Source organism: Rhinopithecus bieti, unplaced genomic scaffold (assembly GCF_001698545.2).
Source record: "Rhinopithecus bieti isolate Rb0 unplaced genomic scaffold, ASM169854v2 scaffold_9615, whole genome shotgun sequence".
NCBI lineage: Eukaryota > Metazoa > Chordata > Mammalia > Primates > Cercopithecidae > Rhinopithecus > Rhinopithecus bieti.
In genome coordinates this window covers 50345-76068 of record NW_016806325.1, presented here as the reverse complement: position 1 = coordinate 76068, position 25724 = coordinate 50345, and the positions used below count along the sequence as shown (strand labels likewise).

General features: G+C 38.6%; 2 protein-coding genes across 4 annotated transcripts in view; one reads left to right on the top strand and one right to left on the bottom strand.

The window, feature by feature from the left end:
• SLC2A12 (solute carrier family 2 member 12) overlaps positions 1-10747 on the top strand; it is a 64913-nt gene extending 54166 nt beyond the window's left edge. For both annotated transcript variants that reach the window (XM_017875466.1, XM_017875464.1), the window contains one exon: positions 8175-10747. In XM_017875466.1, the coding sequence (XP_017730955.1) occupies positions 8175-8328 (154 nt within the window). In that variant the 3' untranslated portion in view covers positions 8329-10747. The remainder of the gene's footprint in view (positions 1-8174) is intronic.
• Positions 10748-12426: 1679 nt separating this feature from the next.
• TBPL1 (TATA-box binding protein like 1) overlaps positions 12427-25724 on the bottom strand; it is a 37244-nt gene continuing 23946 nt past the window's right edge. Inside the window, exons 2-7 of one of the 2 annotated variants that reach the window (XM_017875462.1) lie at positions 19501-19679; positions 17122-17204; positions 16892-16955; positions 15284-15387; positions 15092-15186; positions 12427-12776 (exon numbers count right to left, since the gene is read on the bottom strand). In XM_017875462.1, coding sequence (XP_017730951.1) covers positions 12697-12776; positions 15092-15186; positions 15284-15387; positions 16892-16955; positions 17122-17204; positions 19501-19635 — 561 coding nt within the window. In that variant the 5' untranslated portion in view covers positions 19636-19679 and the 3' untranslated portion in view covers positions 12427-12696. The remainder of the gene's footprint in view (positions 12777-15091; positions 15187-15283; positions 15388-16891; positions 16956-17121; positions 17205-19500; positions 19680-25724) is intronic. The other variant, XM_017875463.1, reaches the window with a different exon arrangement.

Sequence of the window (25724 nt, the reverse complement as noted above, 5' to 3'; positions counted from 1 at the left end):
TATCTTTCTTATGTAACTCCTACAAAGCCTACCTAGCTTAATATTGATTTCTGGTAGATGATTAAAAAGTATCCACTGTTCAATTTTATAACTTGTTTTATTGGCTTCGTGGTAAATCCACTTTGTGTATATGCACCTTTGAACTACTCATCTACTAACTCAGGGAGCAAAATTCCTGTAAACATTTTGTGGCCGGGTGTACTGGCTCATACCTGTAATCCCAGCACTCTGGGAGGTGAAGGCAGGCAGATCACTTGAACCCAGGAGTTCGAGACCAGCCTGACAACATGGCAAAACCCCATCTCTATCAAAACCACAAAATATTAGCTGGGCATGGTGGCTTGTGCCTGTAGTCCCAGCTACTCTGGAAGCTGAGGTAGAAGGATCATTTGAACCTGGGAAGTTGAGGCTGCAGTGAGCTGTGATCGTGCCACTGCACTCTAGCCTGGGTGACAGAGTGAGACCCTGTCTCAAAAGAACACAGAAAAATAAGAGTAAAATTTTGTGAATTCTTGTGAAGAAAAATAACTAAACAATTGAGGCAGAGAGAAAGTAACAATTAATTAATTGAATGAAACTATATAGGCCTCCTTTACTATCACAACCCACTGTACTCTCTTAAAAAAGTCTAACTTGAAAGCAGAATGTTCTGCATTTAAGATTAAGGACTTTCAAATCCCTTTTTTCACATAAAGTTGTCAGAATGTATCAAATTGCAAACCAAATGAAAATTCAATGACAGAACTTAAGAAAATCTAAGCTTTCTTTCTAGTAGGCTTCCAGAATAAGATATTCCTTAAGAACATATGATGTGGGTATCTAAAACCCAACAGAACTTATTAATTCAGAATTTGGGGTGGGGAAAGAATCTGTCTAAATTATTAAAATTCTGACTTATGAAATATTTTTGAAAGAATCACATTTCTGTTACTTTTGAGTCATGCAATTACTCAAATTTAAATTCAGACCCTCTCCAAGAACGTTATAAATTGCAAATTAGGAGAGGACCAAAAGTCAAAGGTATGTTGACCTCTAAACAGACTATAGGAGAACTGCAAGGTTTGTAATGAAGAACAAAAATACAGGCAATTAAGAAAGATGAGATGGCAAAACAATTTTACATTTTAAAGTCATTACAGCAGTAGTAACACCTACTAGCTATAAACCATGAGGAAGCCCAGTACTGAGGACAAAAAGGAAAAGGTGCTCTTAGAATTTTTTTTTCAACATTTATTTTAGAATCAGGGGGTACATGTGCAGGTTTGTTACAAAGGTTTACTGCATGATGCTGAGCTTTGGAGTATGAATGAATCTGTCACCCAGGTAGTGAGCATAGTACCCAACAGGGAGTTGTTTAGCCCTTGCCCACCTCCATCGCTCTCCTCTCCAGTCGTCTGTGTCTATTTTTGCCTCTTTATGTCCATGAGTACCCAATGTTTAGCTCCCACTTATAAGTGAGAACACACAGTACTTGCTTTTCTGTTTCTGCATTAGTTCACTTAAGAAAATGGCCTCCAGCTGCATCCATGTTGCTATAAATGATTTGGTTCTTTTTGATGGCTGTGCAGTATTCCATGGTGTATATATATCACATTTTCTTTATCCAATCCACTGCTCATGGACACCTGGGTTGATTCCACGTTTGCTATCATGAATAGTGATGCGATGAACGTACGGGTTCATGTGTCTTTTTGGTAAAACGATTCATTTTCCTTTGGGTATATACTCAGTAATGAGATTGCTGCATCAAATGGTAGGTTAACTTCTTTTTTTGGGGGGGCGGGGGGCGGAGTCTCGCTCTGTCGCCCAGGCTGGAGTGCAGTGGTGCAGTCTTGGCTCACTGCAAGCTCTGCCTCCCGGGTTCAGGCCATTCTCCTGCCTCAGCCTCCCGAGTAGCTGGGATTACAGGCGCCCACCACCACGCCCGGCTAATCTTTTGTATTTTAGTAGAGATGGGGCTTCATCATGTTAGCCAGGGTGGTCTTGATCTCCTGACCTCGTGATCCGCGACCTCGTGATCCGCCCGCCTCGGCCTCCCAAAGTGTTGGGATTACAGGCGTGAGCCACTGCGCCCGGCCTTTTTTTTTTTTTTTGAGATGGAGTCTTGCTCTGTTGCCCAGTCTGGAGTGCAGTGGCATGATCTCAGCTCATGGTAAGCTCTGCCTCCTGGCTTCACACCACCATTCTTCTGCCTCAGCCTCCCAAGTAGATGGGACTACAGGCACCCGCCGCCACGTCTGGCTAATTTTTNGCTGGAGTGCAGTGGTGCAGTCTTGGCTCACTGCAAGCTCTGCCTCCCGGGTTCAGGCCATTCTCCTGCCTCAGCCTCCCGAGTAGCTGGGATTACAGGCGCCCACCACCACGCCCGGCTAATCTTTTGTATTTTTAGTAGAGATGGGGCTTCATCATGTTAGCCAGGGTGGTCTTGATCTCCTGACCTCGTGATCCGCGACCTCGTGATCCGCCCGCCTCGGCCTCCCAAAGTGTTGGGATTACAGGCGTGAGCCACTGCGCCCGGCCTTTTTTTTTTTTTTTGAGATGGAGTCTTGCTCTGTTGCCCAGTCTGGAGTGCAGTGGCATGATCTCAGCTCATGGTAAGCTCTGCCTCCTGGCTTCACACCACCATTCTTCTGCCTCAGCCTCCCAAGTAGATGGGACTACAGGCACCCGCCGCCACGTCTGGCTAATTTTTTTGTATTTTTAGTAGAGACGGGGTTTCACTGTATTAGCCAGAATGGTCTCAATCTCCTGACCTCGTGATCTGCCCGCCTTGGGCTCCCGGTTAACTTCTATTCATGTAATATTAGTGAGCCAGAGGCTTTTCTGAGCCGAACCAACAGGTTGAGAAAAGCTTTTAAAATGACAATGTGAGCAGCCTGTCTTATGTACATTGACCAAAGTATCTATGAATGATATACGTTAAACAAGTTTCCGAGAGAGAAATGTCAGAGACAAAAAAAATACAGTAAGTTATTAAATTAGAAAGCCCATGGAAACTGCTTGTGCACAGAAGCTGAGGTGAACTTGAAGAATGAGGAAGGACACTGCTGAGTTAAGAGAGTCTTCATGAATTTAGAATAAAACAATGAATCAACTTTTGTCACCAAGGTAATAGTCCTGATGTAGAAATCACAAAGTCTATTTCTAAGAAAGTAAACTACAATATCAAATTAACTTCAACCATGATACTACAGATTGCCTAGTATTTTCCTCTATATTTGGAGTTGGGTTCTTCTACCCCTATTTCTAAAAAGCTGAAAAAACAAATATTCTTCCAAGGATGTTAAGTTTCTTATAAAATAAACAGTGACTCAGCTGAGAGGTCAGAAAGGATTTCTGCAATAATGTAATTTAAAAAGATTTTATTTTGAACTTCTGCCTTGCAAGCTGCAAACTCAAAATGGGATGTGATGTTTGCCATATTTGCTGTTTCAGCGTGATTTACTTTTCCCCCAGCTTAAGTGGGCACAAATGGAGAAAGAAAACAAGTTAATATTTTTAAATATTTCAGTTATGAGGCAAACTTATTTTTCACTTTTTAGCAGTTAATTTGATGTGGCCATTTCTTTATTCATGCATCTGCCCAATTCATTTATTCAATAAATATTTATTGAGCATCTACTATGTGCCAGGCACTGATCTAGGTTCTACAATAACATTGTCAGCGAGTACAATCACCATGAGATTTCCAGTATGCTGATTAGACAGTAAGTGACTAAAGGGCTACTTTCAATTGGGCAGATCAGAGAAGGTTATTCTGAGATGTACCATTTAAGATAAAACCTGGGTAATAAAAAGCCAACCTTGAAAGATAGGGGAGAAAATCCAGGCAGAAAAAACAGCTAGTGCAAAGGCTAAGTCAGAAACACACTTGACTTGTTCCAGAAATGGAAAGAAGGCTGTAATCTTTGACGAGTTAGGAAGTAGGTAGAGACTAGCGTGCAGGGCTTTGCAGGCTGAGTGAAGAGCTGGGTTTCATTCTAATTGCAGTGGAAGCTACTGAAGGATTTTAAGCAGGGCAGTGACATGATCTGACTTACAGTTTAAAAGTGTGCCATAGTGAGTGTCTGCAGCCATCCAGCTGAAGCAGGCTGAGAAAGCATGCAATTGTAGTGCTGGGTCTCTTTTTCCATCACGCCATGGACCTTAAGTGGCCTTCAATCACATGTGGCAAGCACACATATCCCTAGTCTATTAACTCTGCTTCTCTCCTAGACAAACGCTCCAGATCACTTTCTTTCCGGAAACCTCCTCACATCCTCATTCCTCACTGATGGCCTTGCTTCTGACTTCCCTGAGAAAATGGACATAATCAGGTGGAAACTTCCACCACCTTCCACATACACGACCATTCCTCCAGGGCCTATGTAGGAATGCAGTCCTTCCTATGAGAGGCCCCTTCACCCCCTCTCTCCTCTCTCCCTTCTCTGGCACATTCTCCAGCAATTGTCCCGGCTCACTGCTGCATCACCTGCATCTTTACCTACTCCTCATCAGCACGGAAACCTGCTGTGATTCTTTCTCCATCTTTTTTTTTTTAAACGTCTTTTGGTGCCATTTTCTCTCCAGCTTTTGCCCTATTTCTTGGGTACTATGTATAGCCAAGTTTTTCTAATGCATCGTCTGTATTCACTGTCATCACTTGTGCTTCTGCTCTTCCCATTCTGAAGAACCTGCTCCAATGAGACTTGTTATGGCCATCCCGCTCCTGAAATTACTTTTTAATGTTCCAATTACCTCCATGTTGGTTAACTCTGTGGTCAATTCTCACTCCTCATCTTAGACTATCCCCAGCATTTGACTGGAGATGGTGTGTTTGCCTGGGGATAGTCCTCCTTCCTGAAATGGTTGCCTCACAGCCTTCTGGGACCCGTCCCCTGTTGTCTCTTACCTATGGGTCTCTCTTCGTCTGCTTCCTCTCTTAAAGTTGGTGTGCCCTGGGGCTTAGTCCCCTGACCGCTTCTCTGTCACCCTCACTGGCTAGTTGATCTCAGTCAATGACAGTTTGTATCTCATTAATATGCCAGGGTCTGAAATTTATGTCTCTAGCTCTCTCTCCAGAATTCAAGGCTTGTTTATTCAACTGCTTACTCTACATGTCTTTCCAAATGCCTAACAGATACCTAATACCTCGCATGTCCTAAATTGAACCTGTGATATCCTCAAACCTATTCTACTCACAGCCTTACCCACCTCAGTGGATGTCAATGTTATCCTACTACTTGCTCTGGCCACAAACTTTGGAGTCTTTCCTGACTCTTTGTCTCATACTCCACGTTCAGTCCATCAGGAAGTTGTGTTGGCTCTTATTTCAAAATATATCCAGAGCCTGAACACCTTCACGGCTGCCCTGGTCTGAGTCACCATGATCTCCATCCTGAATTACTGCAATACCCACTTATTCGTTCTCATTTCTGCCTTTGTCCCCTCCCATCAGTTCTCTACATAGTGGCCAGAATGACCCCTTAAAATGCAATCAAGGTATTCTTTTTCTCCAATCCTCCAGTGGCTCTCCAGCAAGAGCAGAAGCCTTCCAATGCCCTTCTAGCCCTGCACAGCCTGCTAATCTGCCCTTCTCCTCTCACAGCCACACAGGCCAAAGGCTGCATCCCAGACACATCAGGAATGCTCAAGGCTCTGGATCTTGGCACTTGTTTCCTCTGCCTCAAATTATCTTCCCCTAGATATCCACCTGTCTGGCTGCTTCACCTCCCTCAGACTTTTCCTGTCCCTCTATTTCAAATACCAGTTGTGTATCCAACTCTGCACCCACTTTCCAATCCTTCAGTTTTAACCAAAGCAGAAACACTATATTTTACTTGGTCTACTGTCTATCTCTTCCTGCTATATTTAAATTCCATGAAGCCAGGGAATTTTGTATATTTTGTTCACTGTTGTTTCCCAACACTCGGAACAATTCCTTGGCATATAATCAAAGCTCAGCATTGAATAGATGAAAAAATGTGAACGAAATGGATATAGGAGTAAGGCAATGAAGCAGTCAAGATGACACTGCAAGTTTTAACTTGAGAAACTGGACAGGTGGTGAGATGGGGAAGCCCAAGAGACGACTAGGTTTCAGGGTTCGGGAGAAAATAGAGCTCGGATTTGGAGATATTGTGAGATGTCCATTAGACATCAAATAGACACATTAGTAGTAGGCACTTGGATATATAAGTCTGAAATTTGGAGACTCTAGGGGTTAGAGAGTCAAATATGAGTGGCCATCAGCTAAGTGGTATTTAAGTCATGAAGCCAGATAAGCTTATCTCGTCAGAGAAGAGAGAGAGAAGGGACTAGGCCCAGTTTTGTGCCAACCTTAGAGACCGAGCAAAGAAGAGAGTGTTAAAAGAGACTGAAAAGAAGCCAGCAGTGAGGCTGGAGGAAAGCCAGGAGTGTTGTAGAAAGGTGGGACTGGAGAGACCAGCCACAAAGACAGAGGTAATCATAGGCTTGACAGACTCAGGCTCAGTGGAATGAGAGGACAGACGCCGACTGATACGGTTGGAGGACAAAATGGAAGTGAAGTGAAGAAGCTACAGTCCACTCCTTGCATCAGTTTTGCTGTGAAGGGGAGCAGAAAAGCAGAATGGTCATGCCCTAGACTCATTTCCAATCACTGCTTCATTCACAAGCATTAAACTCACCCTCTAACCACTCATCTCTCCAGCCCACTTCCTCAAGTACTGGCACTTTAACAAGTCTTCAGCCCCACCACAACCTGGAGGCTCACGCTCTCCCTTCCTTCCTTACCCTGCTTCCTACTTTCCATGGCCCACCACCCAGGCCACTTCTTTGCATTTCACCTTCTCCCTTTCCCCTCTTCTCTCTCCTTCCATCACTCAGGCAAACCCTAACTCTGACCAAGTCAACTCTTAGTTCATTTTATCCCTGCATTCAAGGAGCTAAACCTGGCTGAATCAAACACATAACTATGCTGATCAGCCTTGTTTTAAACTTACGAACATCAATCTCAAGTAGTTCTTGAGGAATATCGTGCAATATACCACATTTCCCTGGTGAATTGATGTTCCTACTTTCAAAGACGATTACTTCACACCAATACTTTTCCCAAGCCTCCAGCACCCCCTCCCACTTCTTCACTCTAATTATATTGCTTTTTAGTTCACTGAGAAAGTAAATTGAGACCACCTCATCCTCCTGCCACAAGATCTACTAACCTGCTTACATCTATGCCCACACATTCTGCCTTGTTGCAAAGGTCAATGCTTCCATTTGTACACTGACTGCATCCATTTCCCCCTCCTATGGGATTATCATCATGCACACACTCACAAAGCTGCAGTATTTCCCATCCCGAAAAAACACCTTCCTCAGATTCCCTCCAGATACCAACTTGTTTCCCTGCCCCCACTTCTCAGGTCTCTGGGAGTCTTTGCAGGGTTCCCTCCCTAACTTCATTCCATTTTCTGATCATCACTGCTTTAGAGAGATGCCACCTGTGTAACAGTCTGTCCTCTCCCACCCAATGAAATCCTTTTTTCTCCTTCCCCGTTTATTTCTCATTAGCACTTTTACTACTTCAAATTATATGCTTGTCTCCCCTCTAAAATCTAAGTAAGCTCCTTGAAAACTGGAGTCTTTATCTACTCAACCCATACCAACTACATACCGTGGCCACTCAAATCATTGGTTAAATTACAGAAAAAGGTATTTGAAAAGGGAGGTTCAAAGGCAGCTCTTCATTTTTAATAAAGGTAAAATACGATAGCATCTTTTTGTGCTGATGGAAAGAATCCTGTAGAAAAATTTGTTAATGCAGGAGTGAGGGATGACGTAGAAGACAGAAGAGATATAAATATAGGCACATTGCTGGAGTTTGAGAAATGGAAAAAAATAAGGTCTGGGATGAAACCTCCACTGGTTCTCTGTATGTAATACTATCCTTGGAATCCTTCCCCACAGAGCTGACTGCTGGGATTGTGTTCTGAGAAGACACGGTTACCCCTTGCATGAGACTGACCAAAGTCTGTGGCATACTGAATTTCATGATGCAGCAGGCTTCCTAATAAAAATATGTATTTATTTTGCATAGCTAAAACATTAAAGCCCCAGGATGGTTTAAAAAATAATAGCCTACACTGTTTTTTTTTTTTTTTGTATGTACTGTAAACTAAGAATGACATTTTCATTAGTGCCTCTTTTTCTTTCAGGAACTATGTGAAAAACAACATTTGTTTTATGAGTCATCACCAAGAAGAATTAGTGCCAAGACAGCCTCAAAAAAGAAAACCCCAGGAGCAGCTCTTGGAGTGTAACAAGCTGTGTGGTAGGGGCCAATCCAGGCAGCTTTCTCCAGAGAACTAATGGTCTCAACACCTTCTGAACGTGGATAGTGCCAGAACACTTAGGAGGGTGTCTTTGGACCAGTGCATAGTTGCGACTCCTGTGCTTTCTTTTCTGTGTCATGGAACTGGTTTTGAAGAAACACTGAAATGGTAAAGACAGCCTTCAATCCCCTCTTCCCCAAAAGGAACCTCAAAAGGTAGATGAGGTACAAGGTCCTAAGTGATCTCTTTCTTATTCTGAGCAGGATATCAGGTTAAAAAAAAAGTTACTGGCTGGTTTCATACCTTCTACCTTCACAGAGCAGCCTTTGAATAGACTATGTCCTAGTGAAGACATCAACCTCTGCCTTAAGCTATGTATGTACGGAGGCCAGTCACAGCTTTATTATTCAGATACACAAGTGGTCTGGACATAAGGGTACAGGTTTTGCCTACCAAGACACTGCTTGCACTGGGTCTTACGCAGAAAAGAACCAGAACACACAGTGTGTGGACAACTGCCCACGTATTCCATCTAGATTAGGAGAGGGTCCTGGCTAGGATTTTAGTGGTAATTCCTAGTTACATTCAACAAGTATAAAGATTATAGAGCTTATTTTATGAACTATAAACTACAATTTAATGCAAAATATCCTTTTATGAATTTCATGTTAATATTGTGAAATATTAAAATAATTCTGCAACAGTTGAGAAAAATGAGCATTTTTTTTCCATTTTAAAAAAGTGCATAGGAAAGACAATTTTAAAATCCTGGGACCATATTTATTTAGAAGTAGCTGTAAGTAAAACATTAGAAAAGGAGTCAGGCCATTAGGTTATTTATCCAAATCTCTAAGCAATTAGGTTGAAGTTATTAAATCAAGCCTAGAAAAGCTGCCTCCTTGGAAGGCTTTCATGACAATGTATAGTAATCCACAGTGTCCTGCAATTCTTCACACTCCTCAGGAATATCACTACCTCAGGTTATGGCACACAGGCTACACTCGATGATGACTTTCAGTGACCGAAGACACAATAAATGACATTCAGACATCAGGACAATTCCCTCATATGTTCAAGACTCTATGATGGCAGCCTGTACAAGCAATGTGGGTTTCACCCACACAACGATGAACTGTTCTCTACTTCTCCAGTTGATTTTAAAGACTTGGTAAGAGGTCTCACTAATAAAATTTGGGTATGATGATAGAAAATCCACAATCAAATCTTGAACCAAGTAACATATTAAATTACTAATACTGTAAGTGATGGAAGACACAGAAAAAACGTAAGAGCACGAACAACCTAACTTGAAAAAGAATTTTAAAATATGATTAACCTAAAGAAAAGAGAATCCTAAGAGCCAGCATCTTTTTGTTTAGCTTGGAATTTTCCCATTGGTTCCTAATAAACTGTCCCAATGTCATATAAGGCGACATGATCTACTACATTCCTTTATAACAACGTGGAGAGACTATAAACCTATGTAAGTAGTAAAACTATAAGATCAGAGACTCAGGAGACTGACTAAAAGGCCTGGATCTGCAGTGTATTATCTGTATTAAAATTGCAGGGGAAGCTAAAAGGAAAGGAGATTTGAGATCTCAATTCTATCACAGTGTATTTCATATGCAAGTCAGAGCAAGCATTGTTGTTTGTTTTTGGAAAGAGAAGGGAAGTGTATTCTGCCCCACGTTTCCTTCCGTGTTTATAGTTCAAACACTATATATACTTTAGGTATTTTTTGGTTTAGCCATTCATTATAAATGGGCAGGAAACTGTATCAACCTAGCCGGTTTATTACTAGTGACCTCGACTTCAGTATCTTGAGTATTCTTTTGCATTTTTATTTTAATATCCTGAGTCTGTAACTAAACAATTTTGTCTCCAAATTTGTATCCAATGTTCATTGCCCCACACCACATCAAGCTTTTTGATTTTCAAAATAAAAGGGGAAATATTTACAACTTATACATATATATTCACAGTTTTTATTTATAAAAAAAAAATTTACAGTACTTATGGAGAGCCAGCAGAAGACATTAGAGCACTCACTTCTTCCCATCTTTGTTAAGGTTAGCGAATTACCCAAGGACACTGCTAGGTGAGGCTCAACTCAGCAGCCCTGAAAACAGACCCGGTCACCGTCTTTACCCTCTCCCTTCAGATAAAGCACTTCGTTTAGCTATTGATCTGCCCAGTTTTCAAGTCATGCAAATACTGAAAAGGTTGTATCATCTGGATCTGTACCTTGGCTATATAAGCATGTTTTCCCCCTATTCTACATTTCTTTTTTTGGTGCACATTGCAAAACAGGAGGTGACTTATTACTGTTAATTAAAACTAAATGAAAATGTCAGATCTTTAAGACAGTGAGTTTGTAACTCTTTCATGTAATTTTATTCTCCATATTTAATCCTACGCTGAAACGTTACATGGAAATAAACACTCTTTTTTTTTTTTAAGGAACAAAATTAAAATCTAAAATCTCCATGAAATCTTTTCGTAAGCAAATCAAAAATGCTAAGTTCACCTCTTGCCTTCACTTTGGAAGTAAGAAGCAAGGGGTTAAGGCGAAGGCTTGAGGAAAGAAAACAACGATAAAAATAAAAAATAGGTACAGCCCAGCTGTGTTGTTTCCAGGGCTGCAAGTGGCCTTAAAGCAAGGTTTGTTTCAAGGATTTTATTAATCCGGTAAGGGAAAATGTACGTATAATATGAGGGTTAAGGATGTGTTGACAACTTTTCCCCCACAAAGCTTTGAAAAACATTTTGGGGAAATACCAGCGTTTTTTGTACACTGTGTTTTGGAAATACTGTCTTCCCATTAACGCTCACCCTTCCTTTCTGAGGCAAGCCCTTCAATTGGGAACTCTCCACTCAGCTTTACTCTCTAGTATCATCCACTGTTTGGCGTTACACCTGCCAGTGAAGTAGGGCACACCTATGCTTGGATCCTGTAACTTACCACAATCAGGGGCTCCCTTGGGGCTGAGCCAGAGACACTGTTTCATAAATGCGTATTATTATAACTTTAAAGTCGCAATCCTTCCATTATACTGGATAAATGGAGTCCCACTCTTTACACCTCATTAAGATACAGTAACCGCAAGGGCGCAGGACACAACTCACTCGCCCCACACACACTCGGCTTTCCAAATCAAGTATGCGGCTATTTGCACTTAATCTACCACTTGTGCGCCACACGCACGGCAGCTGTTGGTGGGGCGCGCACTTCTTGTCTAAAACACTCCTTCACCTGTTACCCAAACTTCCTGAACCGAGAAATTCCGTTAGTATAGGCCCTTTGGGCACCCAACAAGATTTACAAGTCCAAGAAAACCGCTCATCACTTTCCTCTACAAACTACAGGTGTTGAGTCCCTTTTCCAGAAAAACAAAGAATCCAAATGAAGGCACCATGTCCATCACAGCCTTCTTTTCTCATGGCCATCCTAGTGGGTAAGGAGGTTTCTCTTCTTAAAACCTACAATTTCTTAACCTTTACAAAGTTATTTAACATTTTCCTATCATAGTTAAATTAGCAACATAAAACATTATCCCTTTTATCTCTCAACCTTTCTAGTCCTGGTCTCTCTAGAGGTTTAATAATAACACGTTTTTATTTCTAAATCTTGCAAGGAAAAAACAGAATCCTATTTCTGGTTATTTGGGGTATACAGAGCATTAAAAGATACCTATACACCATGTTGGCGCAATATATATAGTACTACTAACAACACACACCACACACCACACAAAATACACTTCAAAAAGAAGCCCCACACACACTTTAGCCAAGTTTAGCTTGGCCATAGATTTTTAAAAAAAGTATGAAACTACCAATTTTTGTTAAAATAGAAAATGGGGGATAAAAGTGTATAGAATGGATATGAAGCAGAGATCCTTTTCCAACTTTTATTCTGTGCCAACAATTCCATTGAAAAAGATAACCTTTCTTACAGGTTGTCTTTTGGGTCGCCATATTCAGCATACAAAAACTTGTCACAAGACTATTCACAAATAAAACACTTAGCTCAAACTGGAAAAAATAACAATGACAACAATAAAACATCCTAAGGGGTACGTCGGGCACACTGTGACCAGACTCTGCTTATGGGGGACCATGAGAATTAACTGCGAAAATAAAATAGACATGTCCCCTTTTTGTAAAAGCCGACGCCCAATGTCACTGTCTTTGTAAACCTTCCCTTTTTATAATTACAGCAAGGCGCTTGGATAAAATCCAAAGGGACTGGAGGCTTTACCACTGTAGCCCCGTGAATTCGAAAAAAGAGCCCCTATCTCCTCAATTACTGGTTGGTCAGTTTTCCCTTTTTGAGCTCCCAATGTGCAGCCCAGGTTTAAAAGGCTGCTCAGTTAGAGATTCTAACCAATTAAGTGGTGAATTATAAAATTTCTTTCCTGCTTTCAAACACAAATGGGTAAATCTGTTCCACAGCAGTAGCAACAGCCTTTACATTGGGCCCTGTAATAAACACAACGGAGGAAGGAGTGAGAAGAGTTGGAAAAGGGAGCACTAGGAAAAACTGATTTTCCAGAATTAAAAATATTCAAGTAGTATAGAATATCACATTAACTGTTTAAAAAAAACTACACATATAATTATACACATAGCCATAATAAGTAAAAATAATACAGATTTTGTTCTGGGCAATTAAAGGACATATGAAACACAAAATGAGGTTATTCATTTTGTTTTAGGGCACCAGACCGAAAAAAAAGTATATAAAAAACTGCATACAAACTATCATGGACTAATACAAAAAGTACTGTAATATAATATGTACATGAAAGGAAGGAGTAACAAATGGGACTAGATAATAGCTATCCTTTTAATCACTATCATCTGGCTTCTGGTTAGGCTACAACAGAGGCTCAGGAATATGCAGGAACACAGCAGTGTGAAACAAAGCTGCCACCAAAATGTTGGGAAACCAGAATGCTGTTTTAAAATATATGGTTTAAAAATCCCCACAGATTTACCACCACTGGGTATCCACATGTTTATTACCAATCTGGTCATTTCACCCTCAGAGCTTATACAAGTCAATAGAAAACAAAAAAAGCACAAGGCTACAAGGTGACCATGCATTATTTTAATTCTTGAACAACTTTATAAAAATGTAATCTTCCATTTAAATTGCTAAAAGAAACATAAAAAAGGACAATGAAAACTATTTTCATAAAATTTATTTTGAATAAAAATGGCTTCACTAATACACACTTACCTCTTTTGAAAGACCCAGGAAACTAACAAATCCACCCGCTGTAAACACTCTGATGGTCCTAACCACATCCTACCTTGGTGAGGTCCTTTCTGACTCACTTTACCCCCACCCTGCTATGCTTTGCTCATGGGAACCAATTCAATATTACTAACATTTCATAGGCTATTCCTGATCTAAGTAAACAATGCATACTACTTAACCACGTCAGTTGTCTTCAGTTTATTATTATTTTGTTTAATATCTAGTAACTCAGTTACAGAGTTTTACATATGCATTGTTTTATTATATACTTAGTAAAGATAGATCAATAGGCTTTGGGGCTGCTCAGACATCCAGCCTCCAAAGTGTAGAAACAGAGAACAGAAAGAAGGGAACAAACAGACCTGTCCCCTACCGTCCCATATTTAAGATTCAGGTGGGATCCTGGGAATACGCTTAGAAAGTCCCCAAGGAAGACGGAAAAACCCATGGGATGAGTTAAAACTAAAATTTATTTGTTGAGAGACTAAATTGTTATTTTCCTCTATGGACTGAATAAAGAAAAAACAAAGCTCAAGGACATTGAAGACATTTTCTTTAATTCTTTTTTGCCTAAGGTTGGGCCTGACTCCCAAGCAATACTTCTGCACAATTTATAATCATAGTACCATTAAAATGTCACACAGTATGCTAATGCTACCCTTTGACATGAATGCCTAGTTTTCTGAAACCACCTTTCTCCAAATAAAGATGCAAAAGATATAGCAAGATAAACCTAACAGGTACCAATTATATTTAATATTTTGCTTATGTAAAACTTCTCTGAAATTTATAAAATGAGTTTCTCATGAGAATTTTCATCCAATCGAGAACTCGGCAAAAAAAAATCATACTATGGATACATATACCAGAATATATATACATATATATATATAAATAAATTTTTCTTTTTTTTTTCTTTTTTGAGACAGAGTCTCACTCTGTTGCCAGTCTGGAGTGCAGTGGTGCGATCTCAGCTCACTGCAACCTCTGCCTGCCGGGTTCAAACGACTCTCCTGCCTTAGCCTCCCGAGTAGCTGGGACTACAGGTGTGCACTACCACGCCTAGCTGGTTTTTTGTATTTTTAGTAGAGACAGAGTTTCACCACGTTGGCCAGGATGGTCTTGATCTCATGACCTTGTGATTAGCCCGCCTCGGCCTCCCAAAGTGCTAGGATTACAGACGTGAGCCAATGCACCCGGCCCACCAGAATATTTTTAAAGCTCCATACTGGAAACTACTCAAATGCCCAATGAGAATGAATGATATATACCACTACACAGAACATAATATAGATGAAACTCACTAAGATAATGCTGAGTGAGAAAAGACACAAAATAGTATGTGTAACATTCATAAATAGTATAAAAGTAGGTAAAGTAAATCTACAGTATTAAAAGTCAGGAGACTGGTTCCTCTTAAAGGGCAGAAGTAACTGAAAGGAACAAATCAGACATTATTTCTATCTTGGTATAAGCATCTTGTGTCATTCAATCCATAATTTACAAGTTTGGTTTCAATATCATAGAATACCTGTTACTGTGATACTTCCTGTCGAAAAAATCTGTAACGTAGCTCTTAGAGATTTTATCCGATAGCACACAGCAGGATGAAGTTCAGGTTCGTAACTATATGAAAGAAGCCACAATTAATATAAATATTTACACCCTGACTAGTAATTTCAAATTTGGTAATGTATCAAGATAAATTGCTTCAAAGACTTACCTGGCATGAGGTCTATTGTTCTTTGTGAATTCTGGCAAACGGATTTCAAATGGCATGTTACACACTGCCAGAACATTAACAACCTTAAAATCTGTAAATATTACCTTTAGGAGAGAAGTAAAACTCAATAAATTTATTTTGAAACAAACAAACAAAAAAATCTGCTCATGATGGCAATCCTTAATAACCATCAATCCTTAGAAGCAAGAGCAAACAAGATAAAACAAAAACATTTTAAGTGTATGTTTAGTACTGTAAGTTGTGTAGCATTGAAAGCTTTAATTCAATTTTTTAAAAAGCCCAAAAACTTCATTAAAAAAATAAAACCAGAGGTATTTGCATGATTAAAACAGTATGGGTCTTTCTAATCACATGTTTAATTTCTTAATACTTTTAAGTGAAATATTTAAAACTACTGAGAAAGGACAGAGAATAGTGAGGGAAAAAATTTAAGTCCAGGTCATCCTGCTAGAGTAAAAATGGAAAACATGTCACTTTAGAAAGTCAGTAAATACAGAGTGTACACTGGGCTCCAAAAGTCAGATGTTTTTCTCATATGCAATAAGGCAAAATGACATTTCTGTGATAATATTAGTTAGATGTTTATTTTCTTTCTGGGGATAGAGTGATAAAATTGTTTTTAACTAACTGGGATTTGTCTCAACACTTCTAATGTTACACTAAAAGAAGTTCCAAGGCCGAAAATAATGCTCTTAACCTTAATAACTTTGGTCACTCCTACCAACATCAACTGTTTCATCTCATCTTTTCAAACATTCCTCCTAAAACCACAATTTTGGGTAAGCTAACTATCCTTCAACTCAGCCTTGCACACAGCAGTTGCGCAAAGCCAGGAAACTGCAAAGTGGCAGCACTGTCAAATCACAGTACAACTCAAGACTCTCTACTGCCACCCTCCCTCAAGCACCAACCCCCACTCCCCACCAGCCATTCAGTCTCTTCCTATCACCCTCTACTTCAGAGAGACTGAGTCATCAGAGGGAAACATAACTTCCTATCCCCACTTCTACAAACTTGTCTCAATCCCCAACAGCCTTGCCCTCATCTTCAGGGACCATTCTCATCTTTATCTTTCATTTATTCATCATTTGCAAGTGACCTAGCAAGTCCACAATATGTAATCATTTTATTCAAAGGTATACCTCTATCAAGTTACAGTGATGAGGCTGACATGCCGGTGACAGTCACGTTACAAGTGTGAGAGCCTGCCAGCTGGTGTGTCCATGTCAACGGGCCTCTGCCATTCTCTATTCACCACTCTGACCTGGCATTCTTGAGATAACCAAAAATGATTTTGTTTGTGTACATCAGAGGTGAAAAAACTTAGAGTTGAAAAGGAAATTAACTTGTGAGGAAACAAGTCTCTTTATGGGAAAGGAATTAGGGAAAAAGCTAGGATCCTTTACAAATACCCACATGGCCAAATTTTGCTACAAATTTTCATACGGAAGGGCAGTATTAAAAAACCTAGAAAAAGTTCAATCATAAGAATAGTATGTATAGTGATTTCTTGAGTCTATTACAATTTTAATTCTACAAAATAAATCCTTAAATATTTATAGTTTAGATACTGTTTGAAAATGTTACCTGAAAACCTAGTTTCTGCAGACTGCGGGCTAAGCGTCTGGCACCAAATTTAGCTTCTTCTTCACTATAGTTTTAAGGAAAGAAAAAGATTAGCAGTTACACAGGAAATACATTTTATACTGAGGAACACAAAGAACTTTACATATGATTTTGCTGTTAAGTCTAGGAAAACGTCCGTTCCATGAGGGAAAAAGTAAAAAATTAAAATAAAAAACCCAAGTAGCATTTACCTTGTTGCTCCAGTGCAAATAATTTTTCCTGAGGACCAAATTGTAGCTGTAATTCTAGGTTTTCTAAGCTTCATTAATACTTTCTGGGGGAAAAAAAAATCTGATTACCTCATAAGCATTATTTTTCACTTATGGTTCTGTTCTATATAGTCATATTAATGTCCAAATACTACTCTCCAAGCTTATCCAAGACTGCAATAACTGCTCTCCAAATCACCCATTTTGAAATCAAGTACAATACTGAACACAAAGAACATATTAATCCAAAAAGACATTTGATTAATTAAAAATACAAGGTATATAGAAATCTCTCACTCTATATACTTGAAATCAATGTACTCCAAGTACATAAACAATTCAACTCTCATTCCACTCCAGTCACATAACTGGAACTTGCACGGCTCCTCACACACACCAAATCTGTTCATGCCTCAGAAGCTTTGCAGTAGCTGTTGCTTTCATTTGGAATAGTATCCCCTCAATAATCTCATTTCATTCAGGTCTCTTACCAGATGTCACCATCTGAAGAGAGGCCCTCCCTAACCATTTTCCCTGAAACACCCATCACTTCATCGCTTTCTAATTCCTAACTCTGCTTTCTGCTGCTTCATGGTACCCATCACTACTTTATATTGCATCCTAGAGTTGAGATGCTTATTACATACTCTAGTTCAACATGGGCATCTTGAATAAAGGAAAAATGTTGGAGCTGGAGATGTAATTAGAAATTCATTAGCTTTGGAAGGCATTTAAAGCTATGGGTTAGAATGAAATAACTACAGAGTGTGTATCAATAGGTCAAGGACTAAGCGCCAAGAAAATATGCAAATTTAAATTTTCATTCCAACTTTTCATTAATGGAAATATTTGTTAGATGCCCATTCTACGTAAGAAAAATGCTCACTAACATATAAATGAATCAGATGTTTCTGCTTAAAATTTTTGTTACATTTTGTGTTCTTCATTCTCTGTTATATGCCATATTATCAAACTAGAAAGCTATTAAATCTGGGCAGACTTAAAATTTGCCAAAGATCAAGATAAAATTTGAACTAAAATACATCATAAAATTTCATATACAAGTGACTGAGAAACACTTGACTGAGTTTATTCCACATTTAATTGTCTCTCACCGCCACCAGCTTATCTATCATCTCAGATTTTTCAATTAATCTTCCTTAAAAAAACTATTTCCTTTCCACATGTCATGGTGAAGTACCAAAGCAGTGTTAGGCACACTCCTCTCTAAACTTCTGAGCAGACATATTGATTACTTTTCTAAAGGAAAGATGGGATTGCTGACAAACTTGAAAATCTTTGTTGGTCACTGAAAATTTTAATTGAATTGAATTCATCTTTACTTAGTTTCTAGTACTACGAATTAATGACGGCCAGGCATGGTGGCTCACGCCTATAATCCCAGCACTTTGGGAGGCTGAGGTGGGTGGATCACGAGGTCAAGAGATTGAGACCATCCTGGCCAACATGGTGAAACCCCATCTCTACTAAAAATACAAAAATCAGCCGGGCGTGGTGGCGTTCACCTGTAGTCCCAGCTACTCGGGAGGCTGAGGCAGCAGAATTGCTTGAGCCCAGGAGGCAGAGGTTGCAGTGAGCTGTGATTGTGCCACTACACTGCACTCCAGCCTGGTGAAAGAGTGAGACTCAGTCTCACACACACACAAAAAAGAATTAATTACAATTTACATAGGTATCCTGGCATCTAATTTTTAAAGCTAAACAGAGCTTTGAGATACATTCTTAATTTTCATAATAAATGTATAAAATACATATCCATCTCATCAATCTTTGGTTTATAATGACGTCCAATGTCTTTTATAATGTTAATCTCAAAACACTAAAGTTTTATTATTACTTATTAATATTCAGGCTTTAAAATATTACAGGTTTATCAAAAACTAAAATTCAGGATGTCCAGGTCAAGATATAAATCATATTATTTTCAGCAGTTTGTTATGAAAGAAAACCATCTACCTTTGTTAAAGAAGAATATGATAATTAAAATACTATAAAAATTATAATATATATAAAGGCATCATTCAAATATAATTACATTTTAATAGGTACATGTGAGAATACAAAGGTCCCTTTCTTCAGTTAAAATAAATTGAGAGAACAATAAAATGTCTCTGTAACCAGTGAGTTCTTTGCTGATTCAGGTTCCAGCACTCTATGTACAAAAGCTTGCACCTCCATGAGAGGAGGGACTGCCTTTACAGGGCTCACTTCTGTATCCAGGACAACCAGCACATGGTAAGGTGCTCATAAATTATCTGTAGAATGAATACATTTTAGTATCACTCATAGAACTATAAAATTAGGCTATGTAGTACAAATAATGAAAACTCAGATACTTACTCCAACATCACGTTTATAAATTACATTTGCTCCTTCCAAAGCAATCTTCCTTAAGTTTAAATGGCATCTTGTTCTAAAAACACAGACTACATTTGTAATTAGAATGTCCAATGCAACATCACTGTCTGCATCCATTGGGGTGGTTTTAAAATTTAGCTTTCCACCACGAAGATCACATCCTGAGAAATAAAACAAAATAAAGTCATTAAACTTAAATGTTCTGTTAATTCACTTTTCACAAATAATCTTGAAATTGAAATGTAAAAAATGAATCTATATTATTTATTTTTCAGATGTTACTAGAATCAAATCATGTCCCTGGCTGGGCACAGTACAGTAGCCCCCGTCTGTGATCCCAGCACTTTGGGAGGCCAAGGTAGTTAAGATCATCTGAGGTCAGGAGTTTGAGACTAGACTGGCCAACATAGTGAAACCTGGTCTCTACTAAAAACACAAAAATTAGCTGGGCATGGTGGTGCATGTCTGTAATACCAGCAACTAGGGAGGCTGAGGCGGGAGAATCACTTGAAACCGGGAGGCGGAGGTTGCAGTGAGCCGAGATCGCACCACTACATTCCGGCCTAGGCGACAGAATGAGACTTGGTCAAAACAAACAAACATTAACAAACCAACCAACCAACCAAATCATGTCCTTCTTCTCCCCACTAAAAATGTCACTTTTTAAAAAGCTAACATGACATCTCATATACTTCAAAATCTAGGCCTAACTTTCATTCCTTAAATTAAAAAGTAACTTTTACTTGCCAGGAGCTTGCCAGACTCATCCCCTGCTATTCCCCTGTACAAACACTATGTTCCAGGTGTACCACAGAGTGACAACTCCCCAAACGCACCACGTTCAAGGGTTGGATTCTGGTCCCAATGTCTAACCCTTAGTGGCATATAACCCATCTCATGCAACTTGCTGGCACTATAAAAAATATGACATACTTCTATTTCAAGCAGAGTAACTGACTTAAGTTTAAAGTAGCAAAAATATGAATAACATTTACTAACAGAATTTTCTCATTACTAACCATTCATTCATTATTTTCTTTCTGAACACCTATAGACTGAAGATAACGGAGGCAAAAAAATGATTAAGGCAAAGTCTTTTGTCCTCAAGGAGTTTGCAAACTTGGGTGTACAGGAGGAGCTCTATCAAATAATTTGCATAATACCATTTTTATCAAGACCAGAATCTCCCAACATATATTTGCCCAGACTCTTAGGATTTACACAAACAAACAAGCCCCAGTTTTTACCAAGTATGTGACCCATGACCCAGCTAAAAAAATTCTCTCTTTGCGTTTTCACATGTCAAAAAATAAACAATGGCAATTTGGCTTAACTCACAAAAAGATCAGAAAATAGTAAAAACATACAATAGTTGTCTTTAAAATTCCTTGCAGCCACAATGTAAAAAACTAGTATTCTTTATAATAAGGATTCGTAATATATAACTAAAACAGTGAAGGGGCCAAGAGTCTAAATAAAGAAGGTCTTGTTTCTCTGCCTTTCACTTTCTGATAGAATACAGTGGCAAACCAGACCAAGACTTCTGACACCTCTATAGGACCATATGGCATTCAATTCTGTGTATCAATTGTACTTCAACTTCATTATATTTTTTCACTCTTATATTCCCATATTCCCTTCAATCTGTGTATCTTTTGTTTTCTGTTTTGTGCATGTTTGAGCTACCTCAAATAATTTTTATGTATGAGGAGTGAGGCAGGGGTGACAACAGGAACTGATGGATAGATATATAGGCAGACAGATGAAAAAGCAGAGGCACTGGGCCAGTTTATTACCATTGGTCTTAAGCATGCGCAATGTCTGACTCACCACTTACTAGCTATCAGAACTTGGGCAAGTTATGTAACCTGTGTCTCAGTGTTCTCATATGTAACATGGAATAGATCATGCCTACTACAGAGCAGTGTTGTGAAAATTATATAATGTATGAAAAGTACTTAGTATATATATCTAGGACATTGTAACAGTAAATGACAGTAAGTATTGATGAAGTAAGTTCAAATCAACAGGCAGATCAGAGGATTTCTTAGCACTACTTCCCATGATTACAATAGAGCCCAGTTACTAAGCCATTTGGACAGCAGCAGGTTTTCTGCTAGGCTCCTGGCTGCTTACCCCAACATCCATTCCACCCTGCCTTCATAATGACCAGAGCTCAGATGTTGAGCTGGGTACAATGCGGCAGAAATAAAATACTATAGACGTCAAGCTCCCTGGCAACAACTGGTATAGCCAACTGAATATGTTCTGGTCAATAAGACGTAAAATAAAATCGTTATGTACCTTCTGGGAAGTCTACTTAGAGCAACCAACTAAGCCAGCAAGGGCTCCTTTGCCTTTCTGCCCTTTTTCATTCTTGCTGTCTAGAGGCTGGATGTGAGAGCTAGAGTTCAAGTAGCCAATTTTGCACCAAGAGACAATGAGGATGAGGATGGTAGAACAACAAGATAGAAGCAGCCTGGGCCCCTGACGCTGTGAATCTCCTGATTATCCCTGTTCTTAATTCTAGACCTCATGAGGATGAGAGAAAAATCAGTTTCCCTCATGTTGGATTTCTGTGATACACAGCCAAACCTAATCCTAACTGTTGCACATCCCTTGAGGATAAGCTACCACAAGGCAACTACTTAAGAAGAAACCTCATGCGAATCAACTATCAAATTTACTATTTTACTTGTTTTTATATAAACAGGAGAAAAAAAATGGACTCAGATTTACTACTTTGAGTTCTACTCTACTCTGAATTTACTCTTTTGAGTTCTGCCTGAGGGGACAACACTAAGGATGATATAAGTAAAACTAAGTCAAGAAAAAAAGGGTAAAGCAAATCTGTGTGAATGCAAAAAAGGAGCCTTGAAATTAATTCAAAATTGATGATTTTCAGCATTTCAGCAACTCGAATTTTAAAATAAGGTCATGGGAATAGTTCATCATAAGTTACTAAGTATTCTTATTTTATAATATGAGTAACCTGACAAGCAGGCTCAGAAAAGACTGCTTTAATAAGAAGTTTTCAATTAAAGATGCAATATAAAAAGTCAACACTTTTTTAAAAGAGGCAACCCACATGAGAGACCACATTTTTCGAAGCATGAAAAAAGGCCCACTTGCAATCAGTTCATCTGTCTTGCAGAACAAGACAACAGAACTGGATATTAATAAAGATTTAGTTTTTAAAGCTAAACATATTATATCCCTTTTCAATAGGATAATCAGAATGACAGCCCAATGAAACAGACAAATCTCAATTTCTTTTTTTTTTTTTTTTTTTTTTTTTTGAGACCAAGTCTCGTTCTGTCGCCCAGGCTGGAGTGCTGTGACACAATCTTGGCTCACTGCAAACTCCGCCTCCCAGGTTCAAGCAATTCTCTGCCTCAGCCTCAGGCGCCCTCCACCATGCCCAGCTAATTTTTGTACTTTTAGTAGAGACAGGGTTTCACCATCTTGGCCAGGTTGCTCTTGAACTCTTGACCTCGTGAGCCACCCGTCTCGGTCTCCCAAAGCGCTGGGATTACAGGAGTGAGTCACCACACCAGGCCGACAAATCTCAATTTCTACAAAGCATCTGACTGCCTAACAGGTCCCTTGTATTTTTTTAAGTGTAGTGACATAATTTATCGATGAGTTAAACAGGTCTATCTGACTAAATATTAGTAGTTCAGAGGCTTAGGTTATTCTTGAAAACACACACACACCACTTTGTTTAAATTAAAACAAGAAAAACAAAACAGCTAAAGGAAAGATGGAAACTAATTCCCAGAAGGGAATAAATATTCCAAATTGTTTATGACTATGATGGTACCTACACTTAAACATCAGAATCACCTATTTCCCCTACTAAATTCTAAGCTTCCTGAGGTGAAAGACTGTTTTATCGGTCTATATATTCCCATGGCTCAACATCGTATCTAACACATTGTAAATGTTCAATTATTTGGAGATGCTATGAGAATCCAACTTCAAACTCCTAACTAGTATAAAGTTTTTTCCATCTACCTACATCCAAATTATTTCTTTTAATTCTAAGCATGGAAAAGAAAAAAAAAAAAACTGTTCAGCAGGCTGAACACTATTTCCAAAGCCACCTATTTTCACTGAATGCAAAAGAGTTAACGATCTTTTTTTTCCTACAAGCCCTTTGACACAACATTCATGAAAATGCATATACAGTATACTTCATTATATTTCATGGTGGTTTACAAATGATTTTTTTTTAACTGGTTGTATAGATTCCAAGGGGAATGTGTTTAAGCAACTCCACCAAAAATACAGCATTTGAAAGCAACATTTAAACTCACAAGGCTATTAAGCCTGATAACCATGGCAGTACCATATATTTAAGATACACAAAAAGGCAAAAAGAACACAATGAACTTCTATGTACCCATCATTCCGCTTAAAAAGTAAACATTACAATACAACTGATGCCTCCCCATGCAGTTCTTCCAAATCACATCCTCCTCACCTTTCCCTCCAGAGAAAGCCTCTATTTTCAATTGCAGTCTTATCATTCTCTTGTTTCTCTTAAACTTATTATACATACACAGTGTTATATCCCTAAATCCAACTAATTCTTGATTTTTAAAAGATTATTGATGAATCTGGTTTGCTAATACTTCATTTAGTTATTGGGTAGAATTAGCTTATACTCTTCCTTTCTTGTATTGTCCTTATCTGGTTTGAGCATCAAGGTTATTATACTAGACTCATTACACAATTTAAGGTGGTTTCTTTTTTCTTTCTTTTTTAATTCTCTGGAAGACAGGTTAGCAGATATTACCTGAAAATTAACTGGAACTGTTTGCTGTTTGATAAAGTTTTAAAGACAATTTCTAATTTTAAATTAGATTGAATTAAAATTTTAAGAGTGTTAAAATAATTAATGTCTATTTTCTTCAAGTCTATTTTGCTAAATTAAATTTTCCATTTCTTCTATATTTTAAAATTTACTGGGCTTACAATTCTTCATGGTTGTCTTAATAATCTTTTAAAGTCTCTGTTGTAGCCACTTACCCTTTTTTCATTGCAGTATCATTAATTCCTGTTTTTTATTGCTCTTGTCAATCTTACTTTTCCACTTTGGTTTCTTCCCAGAACAAACTATCAGTAGCTGATCCTCTCCATTGAATTTTTTGCCCATGTCCATTGTTTCCTTCCTTCTACAGATTTAATATATTCTTTTTCTAATTTCTTACATGAAAGTATTTAAGTTGAATACTGAACACTTTAGTTTTTAACTGTCTTTTCTTGTATAAACATTTAAGACAATTACAACCCAGTGCCTTAGGTGTGACTGAAGTTGGATATGTGTTTTCATTATCCCTTAATTCTAATGACACTAAAATTCATTTTTTCTTAGACGAATAATTTATTTAGCAGTTCTCTGCATTTACTAGTAATTGAAGAAATGCTAACTTAAAAGAATAAGACACCACTTATATTGGCAAATATCAAACGGTGTTGAAAGTGTGAGTAAATCAGTGTTCTCTTATAGTCTGGCACAAAGACTTTCTATAGGAGATACTCTGGCCGTGTGTATTCAGATAATTTAAAATGTGAATACATGTGGAACTACAGTCAACGAGTAACGATAAGAAATAACTGAACTTGGCTGGGCACGATGGCTCACGCCAGGATTACAATCCTGGCCCTCTGGGAGGCCAAGGTGGGCGGATCACAAGGTCAGGAGTTTAAGACCAGCCTGACCAACATGGTGACACTCTGTCTAAAAATACAAAATCAGCCGGGTGTGGTGGTGCATGCCTGTAATCCCAGCTACTCAGGAGGCTGAGGAAGGAGAATTGTTTGAACCCAGGAGGCGGAGGTTGCAGTGAGCTGAGATCACGCCACTGCACTCCAACCTGGGTGACAGAGCGAGACTCCATCTCATAAAAAAAAAAAAAGAAAAAAAGAAAAAAGAAATAACTGAACTGACCAAAGTATAATAAGATGACATACTGCAATTTCATTTATGACTGAAACAACCTGCATATCCAATGAAAAGGAACTAGTTAAATAAAGTACAGTACAGTCTTATATAATAGACTACTAAATGGAATTTATAAATTATAAAACTAGATAGATGTAGAGATGTAGACAGAGGTCCATAATGTTTGTGAGAGTAGAAAAAATTATATTTCTAATTATGAGTTCATTTTGGCTTATGAATCTACATATGCACTTAC